General features: G+C 31.5%; 2 protein-coding genes across 2 annotated transcripts; one reads left to right on the top strand and one right to left on the bottom strand.

Annotated features, from left to right (window-relative positions):
• Positions 1-1527: 1527 nt before the first annotated feature.
• Positions 1528-2956, top strand: LOC140875355 (GATA transcription factor 15-like). Its single transcript, XM_073279020.1, has 3 exons — positions 1528-1932; positions 2023-2160; positions 2538-2956. Exons 1-3 carry the CDS (start codon positions 1912-1914, stop codon positions 2820-2822), a joined length of 444 nt encoding a protein of 147 aa, XP_073135121.1. The 5' UTR covers positions 1528-1911; the 3' UTR covers positions 2823-2956.
• Positions 2957-6558: 3602 nt separating this feature from the next.
• LOC140889396 (two-component response regulator ARR2-like) lies at positions 6559-10289 on the bottom strand. Its single transcript, XM_073297113.1, has 6 exons — positions 9781-10289; positions 9114-9266; positions 8614-9000; positions 8383-8459; positions 7146-8234; positions 6559-7069 (listed from the first exon to the last, which is right to left on the bottom strand). Exons 1-6 carry the CDS (start codon positions 9938-9940, stop codon positions 6998-7000), a joined length of 1938 nt encoding a protein of 645 aa, XP_073153214.1. The 5' UTR covers positions 9941-10289; the 3' UTR covers positions 6559-6997.
• Positions 10290-11036: the final 747 nt, after the last annotated feature.

Below are 11036 nucleotides of genomic sequence, written 5' to 3'. Positions count from 1 at the left end.
TGACATGCTTTGCATAACTGTCGGCTTTTTTTGGAACAAAGTTGCACCGACTAGATTTTGTAACGTTTGATCTCCGTGCCTATGAATACTTGGAGATCAAGAAGGACTGATGTTGATCGATGATCTTCTGCAATCTTGCTATCTAATTTTTCAAGCATTCAAAAGAAATATGTTCAAAGTCCTCAAGCTGTAAGCACACACATGCTGAGATACCGGATCAATGTTTTGATCAATTTTTGCTACACTTCAAAGCTCACGAAGCTCGAGAATTACATTGTTGTTTAATGTTGTAACTCTATCAGAAGTTGTTTTGATTAGAGATAGTTTCTTTTAGATTGTGTTGCTAGGAGTTATAATCGAAGAGTCGATTGGATAGAGTTTTTGCAAGTCATTGTATAAATCAAAATCTATTAGTGGAAATTATTTTGGAAACAGAATAAGGAAAGACGTAAAAGTTTAGATTTCGAACTTTAATTAAAAAAATTTGTGTGTTATTTACTTTATTACATTTTCTATCTGCCTAAGTAATCAACTCAAACTTTGTAGTGCAAGTATTTTTTTTCGCACTGATCACATCATTTCTTGCATCAATCTGTTTGTTAAATGAAATTCGATAATCAAGCTAGTAACTCGGCTTAATTGTCATTAAATTTTCAAAATATTTTAACGTGTGTATTCATCCCCATACAAATGTCTCACCAAATGTCCCTTATTGTAAATGCCCTAAATAGGACAAAAGCTACGAGATTTGTCACTCTTGTTGCTGATCATCAAGTTCTTGGGATACAAAAGGATTCAATGTAATCAAAATTTGTTCAAAACTTCATATTTAACCACTTTCTCAAAGTCAATTGTATCTTAAAAAAAGCCCAAAACTTATATGAGACGGTCTCAAGGATCAATTTTATGAGGTGAACATCTTATTCGAACCAACCAAGAAAACATATTACTTTTTTACGTCAAAAATATTACTTTCGTTGTAGATATGAGTCATATATATCTGTTACGCGGATATAAACTCATATGATGTATCACAAGAAATCTAATAAAAAATTGAGAGCCCAATAACTCCAATCCAAATTGTTCTTAGATTTAATTATTCAATCTAGATTAATTTCATCTAAGCTCGATCGCATAGCTCCGTCGAACATTGTTTCAAAGTATAACCATGCCTCATCTAGTCATTCGATTTTAAAAAAATTTACAAAACATCAACAATCGTAAGCCCAATTTAAAATTATATTATTTTGTTTTTTTTTTTTTGAAATTAATATTATTTTGAATTTGAGATGCCTAAATAAAAAAAAAAAAAAAAAAAGTGAGTGAAAACTCATCGAAAAGAGGTATATTGGCGCCCATATTTTCCAACAAATTGGCGGGGGAGGGCGACTCTTGAAATACAATTGATTTTTGGGGGAAGCCAGACCCATTTTCGTCTTTTCACTCTCCCGCGCGCTAATTAGGGTTTTTGTAAACTCCCATATATTTATGCAAACCCCCAAATCAAAAATTTCACACTCGCCACCAACTTTTTCTCTCTCTGGAATCCACTCTCTTTCAGAAAGAGATTGCGGCGTATCTTCGTATTCACAACCCATCATCAAACACCTCTCTTTCTCTCCTCAATCTTCTTATGCATGTCCGGAGAAGCTTGGATACGTGGGTTTTTATTCCATTTCTCGTTTAGCTGATGTCTTGATCGTGGTTTAGGATTGGATTCGTTTGTGTGTGTGGTTTTTTGGTGTTTCCTGATCTGGGTTTAGCTTAGTTTTAAGGTTGCAAGAGTGTACTTTGATTTTTCAGAGCAGCGATCCTAGTTTGCATCTGTTGTTTGATCGAACCAACTTGGTTTCTTTTTTGGTTAATTTATACATCTGGGGTCGTTTTAAATCTCCGATCGAGGGCTTGAAGATGCAGGATCCTGGTGATAAAGTAAGTGATCATCATCATTTGTTTCATTAATTTGACCGAAATAGATTCTTTTTTTAAAAGAACAATTTCAAAAATGATTTTTGGTTACAGGGAATGGAATCCGATGAAACGAGGAACCAAACAGTGAATGGTGATAGCGCCTCATCCAGTGGCACAAATATCAAAACTTGTGTGGATTGTGGCACCTCGAAAACCCCACTCTGGAGAGGTGGTCCTGCTGGCCCAAAGGTGTATACACACACATACATTTTTCTGAATTTTTTTAATCTCTTTTTATTTGTGGGTTTTTTTATATGTATTCGATTCTTGATATTTGACTGGATAATATCAACAAAAAAGACAAGTACCCAATTCCTCCCCCTTTTCGAGAAAAATCGATCATTTTGAGTATTGGGATCTAAAAATTATAGGAACCAATATTATCATTACTGCCTGCCCACATCATAATATGTATTCTTATGTGTATACTTTTTACATATAATTTTTCTGTTAGTTTTCGACGATGTGATGGATCAATAGCATCTAAAATCCGCATACAAGAAGGATCTAAACGATTTCGTTCTCAAAATTCTATAGCCCTTATTTTTTTGTTTTTGTGGCTGCAGTCACTGTGCAATGCATGTGGGATCAAAAGCAGGAAAAAGAGGAGAGCACTGAGTGGTGTGGCCATTAAAGAAGACAAGAAGAAACCCAAGAAATCCAAAAATATTCAGAATGGGAGCAGCAGCAGCAGCAAGATTAATCTTTCGTTGAAGAACAAATTGTGGGAATTGGACAGAGATTTGGTGTTGCAGAGGCCGAGATCGAATATCAATCAGAGAAGGAAATTGGGAGAGGAAGAACAAGCTGCGTTTCTTTTAATGGCTTTGTCATGTAGCTCTGTTTATTGAACATCGAGTTTTGTACTAGCTGCTGTTATCGTTGTACCTTCTTTCTTTATTTTTTTCCTAGTGTAAAATAGTTTTGTAGTTGCCTTTTTCTATTTATGCCTATCAAATGATAAGGAAGAAGGATTGATTTTTAATCATGTATCATGTGTTTGGTAATCGTAAATTGACTTTAAATCTATAAACTTGAATTAAAACTTCTGTACAGTCCTTGTCATAAAAAAAAGTGTTTAACCCTTTTCACAAAATAAAAAAAAAATCTGTATTTCTTGGTTTAAGAATTTTTTTTTTGAACGAAAGTTGATACAAGACATTGAAAATATGATACGAATATAGATATATAAGTATAAATTGTTTTAAATATGGTATTAATGTATGGTTTTTGAATAATCGATCATTTAAACAAGTATTGATATTAATGACACATTTGTATTTTTTGGATGAAAATTGGTTCAACGTTGAAAATATGATATTAATATATGATATCTGAGTATCAAATGTATTAGATCTGGTACAAATATATTATTTTATTATAATGGGCCGGTTCAGCTCGCACCGATACTTTGAGAAACGTGGTAGAAGCTTGATTAATTTAATTTTTTCAATAATATCACAAAATTTGAAATAATTAGAAGTTCAAGAATTTTAGTGATATTAAAATATAATTTGTACTAACCGTCAAAAAAATATAATTTGTACTAGTTAATATATGCACAAGATACGTGTACATAAAATTCAAATTTTATTTAAAGTATAATTTTATATTTGTGAATAATAAATTTTTATATGAAATATAAAAAGATTTGAGTAATTTATATTTAATGTTATGTTTTTTTATTATTAATTTATTATTATTTATTTTATTTATAAATAATTATGGTAATTATGGGGTGAGGGTATTATGAAGATAAAAATTGATATGACATAGTTTATCAAAACTAAAAAATAGTTACTATCTATGCCTCAAACTTAATAATATAGGAGAGATATAGAAAAGATAACATGACTAGTATTATAACTAATTTAAATATTATTAATCATATTTTCATTATTATTGTCAATAACAACAATGTTCTTATTTTATTTTGAGTAATAACAACGATGTTATAATTGTTACTAAATGTTATTTAATTTTCGACTCAGTGTTAATACTTAATAGATATTTTAATTATCACAATAAATGCATTTTATATTGTTATAGTTGTTTTGTATTTTGGATATTGAAATAATGAAAATTTAATAACGAATTAAGATAATATTTTAATTTTGTTATTATTTTTTTAATATCTAGACATTTTAATTATTTATTAAGTTATTTTAAGAATATATCACTAATTAATATATGACGAAGGCATTTGGTAATCATAGTATAATATAATTAACAAAAATAATCAATCAATTTAAAATTATACCAAGTACGATATAATTTATCACAAAGTGTTATTTATCCTTGCCTTTTATTTTATAATCATTCTTATTATATATCCATTACTTATTTTATCTCACAAATCAAGTGGTGCCAAAAAGAATGTAAATCCATAAAAACTATTATATTAATACAACAAAACTGTTTGTTAAAATGTATACCTATAATATAAGGTACCGCTTGGTAGGTATGATAAGATAAATAATACATAGATAAATAATATAATGTAATAAAAAATAAATAAAAAATGATAGTAAATATAAAAAGAATATAATAGATACAATTATTATAAAATAAAATGGGTTTTTGTTATTAATTTCTTTTATGTTTAATAAAACTAAAACAAATATATAAAAAGTGACGTGACATAAATTTCAAAGATTTTTAAAAATGAATTAATTAATATCTTTGAAGATTTTAATTATTCGTTATTTTAGTGCAGTATTGGGGTGTAGTCTCAAGTCTCAACTCTTTAATGACAGCTTGAAAATCATTATAGTGCACAAACTTTGAATAACAAAATTGAATTTAGAAGGCCCAAATTACTATGAAAAATATAAAGATACAAAACAATTGTCTCAACCCTCTACCTTTTGCCCCTGATAATCATTAACATTCATGCCATGGAATGAAACCAGTTGTAAAATGTGGTTACTTTCTTTGGTTGAGACAAACACGTCTCGAGTTCATGCTTAAGTCTCGTCGATTGTGTGGGTAATTTCACTTTGTTTAGTGTTACAATTTGATGTAATTTGATATCCAATGTACTTGTACTCAAAAAAAAAAAATGGTAACATAAATTAAATTCATAAAATAAATACCCTAAAAATTCCCAAGTTTATGTTTGATAATAATTAGGCATATTATCGTACACAATGTGTTCTTTTAACAATTTCCAATAAATTTTCTGTCAAAAATCAATTTCCAATAAATTAGTTTAAGGATAAAACAAAATTACAAAATAAATCTATATATATAAAATATTCTCTTTCTATTTTAAAACTTTCTTAATTTAATAGTACAAACAATTGTAATTTTAATCTTGTATGTTCGTATATTTGCAATTCTAATAGTCGGGTCAACTTCCAACTTTTGACAATTTTAGTTTTGTTCTACACGAGTGATGATATGAGTACTGATCATGTCATATCAGCGCCATATGGGCAAAAAAACAAACAAACCAAAGATGACACTAAAACTAAAATTTGACAGCATGAAAGATTAAATTCATAAAAAGACAAAATACTATTGAAATATATTTTATATTATTATTTTTTGTATATTTTGTATGTTGTATTTTTTTTGATGAAAAATATGATTTCGATATATTACAAAGAATGAATACAATACATGTTTATATACAACTAGAGCTAATGAGAATAAAAAATAATAAAAGAAAAAAAAATACAATATACAAAATATACAAAAGATAATATAGAATATATTTCAAGATATATAATATATTCCAATAGGTACATGACCAAAATTATAGTTTTCTATAATATGATATTTCATAATGGAAGTTGATATTTACACTCCATTTTTTGTTATTTGCACTCTATTTGTGAATAAATTTTCACTCCACTTTACACATGAAGTGAAGTGTAAATAACACAAAATGGAGTGTAAATATCAACTCTCTTTCATAATACATGGCATAGAAACAGGTAATAATTGAAATTCACTCAGGAAACAGAAAAGGATCTTCTGCTGTGGAGAGAGAAACAACATATGATACTGTGCATTAAAATAACTTGATTTATAATATTTCATGTGTGTAATTAATTAAATAAATTATTACCTAATCATGTGATATTAATTAGAAAAGACTATTTCAATACACAATATCCTGTGCTGTTTCTCTCTCCACAACAGAGGATTTGGATCCCTCATAAACATATGCTCATACCAACCCATTTTATGCATATAATATTTATAGTTGTGATGATACGGTGAACATAAGGCCCACTTAAACGGGCCGAATCTTTTTGCAGTCCGCATAACAGGATGAAGTCCTACGACCCAACTTCATAATGGGCCTACACTTGGGCTATTCAGATTTTGGCATGAGAATCGAGTTACGAGGGAATGTTCTATGCTGTTCCGGTGAGTAAAGCATAGAATATATCCATTGCGATCCGATTCATGAAAAATTGAATATCTTCAATTTTGAATCCGAAATTAGATCCGGAATGGTTCCGGTTCCCAAAAATAAGAACGAGAATCATTGTCGTGTGGAATCATAACTATTATTTAAGTAAACCGCAAATTTCTTGTAGTATACATAAAACCTTGAATTTTATAAACAATTTACTTTATCTATATAAATTTAGTTGATCCCATAAGCATAACATGTTAATACAAAGAAGAATTCAGTAAAAAGTTGGGAACTTTATACCCTACGCTAAAAAGATGGAGCACTTACAATCCATGCATTAAACTTTCACCATCTTTCCAACAAACAATGTCCTTGACTACAATCACCTAGATCCTAAACTAATCAACACATACGCTTCGTGTATCATGCTCGTTTACCGTTCGATATTTCCACCTGATCGAATGCTCAGATCCTGTATTTTCTTTATTTTGCAAGAAAGAAAGCTCGAAACCTGTATCCAAACTAAACTGTAATACCTCAGTAGAAAAAAAAGAAGAGAAAATCCTAAATCTCCAAGCACAAAAGAAAGAAAGATCAATGTTCAGCTCTAACTGCAAGTATGTACAAGTTCTTCAATGAAGCACCAGAATCACGCTACGGAGGAAGGGTATCCAAATGGTATCCACCGAAGCCAAACTCGCCTTCAACATGGCCAGTCCCGTCTTGCTGGTGAAAAAACACAATATTTGAATTAGAGTTACCTAGCGGCTAAAAGAATCTTAATGTAAGATGCCATGCAAACCTGTTTGAGAAGTGCACTCATGAGGTCATCCTCTTGATTATATTGTTCGGTGAAGAGACCGCTTTCGAAGCCCATGTTAGATAGTCTTTCATCCTCATTTCTCAATGAATTTTCAGGTAGGGCTGAGTTAACAATGGGACTCTTACTTTGCCCTAGCACATTCTTCGGGTTGGAAGAAAAACCTTGTTGAAATAAAGTTGACGGAGAGATGCCAAGGACGCCTCGTGCATTAGAATGTTGGGGAGATTCGAAAGTTGATCCAGCATTTTGCAAACCCCAATCTTGGGCCATGTTCATATTTAACTCATTGAAAACACCGTGACTAGGAACAAAAGCTCTAGGCCCTCTTATTTCCGATTTCATGTCTTGAAACATACCTTTAGAAGTGAGGTTGGAAGTTCCTGAATTGCTAAGGAGAGAGAAGCTATTACTTGGGAACTCCGTGATTGGACCTACAACATTCGAGGGGGCTGAAAATGAAGTATACACTGGTCCCTGAACATTGTCTATTCCATTTCTGCCCAAGGCCGCACTGGGGATTGCAGTTGACAAAACAGATTGAACTACATTTGCTGGAAGATTCGAGACATGATTGCCATTGATTGCAGCATTTAAACTTTGGCCATTTAGACTTTGAATCCTCGACTGTTGTATTTGAACCATCGGATTCATCGAAGGATTATTTTGTACTGCCGGTGAATGGACATGCATATTCATGTGACCAAAAGCCGATGCAGATTGTCGCAACGAAGCAAGCTGCTTTGAATCCATAGTTGTTGGGATTCCATGAAGTAAGTCTATTTGCTTGCTATTATTGTTTAGTCTTGGATTTTCAAAGTTGAAGATGTTTCTATGATCGTCCAGAGGCAGTGATACCGAAGTTTTGGTAGCAACCCTGCCAAGTGCTGCTGCCTGGATTGTAGCAAGATTCTGTGTCTGGAGTTGCCTGGCAGCAAGGCCTTGAATATCGACACCACTGAATGGAGATACAGGCCCAAATGCTGCATTTGGGGGTCCCATAAAAGTGTTATCGAGTTGAATTGAGGATAGTGATGGATCGCTTATCTTTTTAAGGTAGAGCCGATATTTCTGCATCATTTGGCTTTTGAAGTTAAATTCTTTCAAGGGAAGAAGGTAAAAGTGTTTGAGCTATAACAAATTTGAAGTAAAAATAATAATAATGAAATTTAACTCAAGATCAGTTTTAAAAACTTGAAAAGATGGCGAACGAAATAACCTGAAGATGACTTGCAACGTTCTCTCTGGTAAGTGCAGGAACATTCATCAACTCCAGAATTTTTTTAGGAACAGCCTCTGCATTCATTGACAGAGTAGGAACATAGCACAAATGACATAATAGAAGAACTATGAATTTTCTTAAGCACAGAAACAAGAAAACAAACATGTGATAAAACATCCCAAACAGTAGAAAAAATATGAAAACAAGAGAAATGGGAAAGATCCATACTTCCAAGCCCAAGTTTATTCACAGCATTCATAAATTTCAGGTGGAGTTCAGATGACCATACAACACGAGGTTTCTTATGTGTTGACATATCGTCCCGTTCTTCTGTATCATCATCTTCCTCATCCTTTCTTTTCTTTGAATTACTATTCTCTTCATTAGCAGAAGATGAGTAGTCACCATCTTCGAATACTTTTAGCTTCTGTTCCCCATCTTCCACTCCTCCTGAATTTTCAAAATCCTTATCCTTGCCCTCATGTTTCTTTTTACGAATCACATGCTGCCATATGTTTTTCAACGCTTCCATACGAACTGGTTTTATGAGATAATCACAAGCACCATGAGTAACACCCTTCATCACAACATCTTTACTGTCATCTGCTGACATCACTAAACACCACAAAAACAAGAACTCAGAACAAAATACATGTAATCTATCGATTCCTGATTACATTTATGATTTAACCCATACTTCAATACAGTGAGAAAGAGGCGCTACTTACTGATAACAGGCAAGTCCATCTCAAGCCCAACCTGCTCTAAAAGTTTAAAGCCATCCATATCAGGCATGTGGACATCACTTATAACAACATCAAAGCCATTTTTGTTATCCCTTAGATACTGCAATGCAAGCTCGGCATGGTTGCATTTGGTAACTGAAAAAAAATCCAACAAGTTTAGCTATAACATATCAGCCCGATAAATGTAGATGGACTCTGGAGAGTAAAGGTTATTTTCCACCTTCTTATCGAACCAAAGGAATTTAGATGGCATCAGTACAGCTAAAGATAAATGAATCACAAATTCTGCTAAAGATCTAAATTCAACCAATCTAATTTATAATTGAACAATTAGTTAGAATAAATCCCACGATTTCACAAACCATTTTCTATGCCTGTTCTGGTCAACCACACAATTTATAAACATTCAAAATCAAAATCCCACAAATTAAACAGCGCAAACACTAAGTTTTCATATAATCAAGATCTACAGTGTCCACACAAATAAAACCTCAGACACACGAACTTTTGAGCAACATTAATCCGCAAATTATGGCCAAAAAAACCAAGAACCAATGAAGTGCCCCTAAAAGTACCCCTAAAGAGAAAACAAAACACATACAAAAACAAACAAAACACGCAGAAGAGTGTGTTTTTATTAATAAGTTACCTTCGTAGAAACAATTTTTAAGCATCTTCTCCATGATCCTGAGACAAGTCGGGTCATCATCCACTACAAGAACCCTAAGACCCGCCGGAAACTGGTCGGATAATCCATCGCCGGACTTCAAAGTACTCGCAAAAAACATGGGTTTTACTGCAAGACTCATGTTTTCTTCGAAATTTAACACAGAAATCTTACTATTTTACATGCAAATAACAAAACCCAAATGGGAAATTAATGTAACCATATCTTCAGAAAATTCCAATGCATGGAATCAAGTGTTTGTGGCATGTGATTTTACATCAAGTTCATGAAAATCCAATAAACTACAGGATAAGATTGAAGAGGAGGAAAAAGGGATAGAATTGTTTCAAGTTCGAAACTTTTTCTTGATTCTTATAGGGTTTGCAGAAACATAGGAATAAAAGGAAACAAGAATAAGAGAAAAGGAAGGAAATTTGCTTTTTAGCCTGCGAGTTCTTGAAATTGAAGGCATTGCCTTTGTTTTAATGTGCTTCTTGAATTAGTTCTTCTCTGGACTTGGGACTCGGTTTTTGTAAGATTATTTATTTATTTATAAAAATTATTTAATTTTAAATTTTTTGACAATTTTTTTTATTAATTAATTAGAAGAATGGGGCCACTTCCTTGTGTGGATCCAACTCATTTGTTGTTCAATTTTCAACAAATTTTGTAAATGGTAAATTTGGATTTAGATTAAATTTGAAAATTTGGACATTAAATTTTTATAATCTTTTACACGATTTGATATCAATCAAAAGATATTCTTACCATAATATAATTAAATTGTCCCCTTAGGAAATACAAAACTTACTTATTTAAAGTTAACATACTTATTTTTATTAATTTTTTTCGATTTGATAATCTTTTAAATTGACTGACTCCAATGAAATTAATGTCTATACATGTTTACTTTTGTATTTTTAATAATCTAAAATAGCTGCGACTTAAATTCTCATATTTAGTTTCGATTGAAAACAATTATATATTTAAATTCTTACTCAATTTTTATTTTATGTTAAAGTCTTGTTTTTTATTGTCATTTTTCATAATTGTACCATTACACACTTATCAGACGATTTTATAAAATAAACTCAGTGTTTTAAAGGAGTGTTTGCAAAAGATTATGCTTTTGTAGAAGTGATTAAATTTATCGATTATAAAAAATTTAAGAAAAATCAAAAGTTGGTAGTGTTTGGAAACAAATGTGAAAATCTAAAAATCAAAGTTGGGTAGTGCTT

The sequence above is a fragment of the Henckelia pumila genome, chromosome 1, assembly GCF_033568475.1.
Source record: "Henckelia pumila isolate YLH828 chromosome 1, ASM3356847v2, whole genome shotgun sequence".
Lineage (NCBI taxonomy): Eukaryota > Viridiplantae > Streptophyta > Magnoliopsida > Lamiales > Gesneriaceae > Henckelia > Henckelia pumila.
Note: the sequence above shows the minus strand (reverse complement) of the source record. Positions and strands in the feature narration are given on the sequence as shown.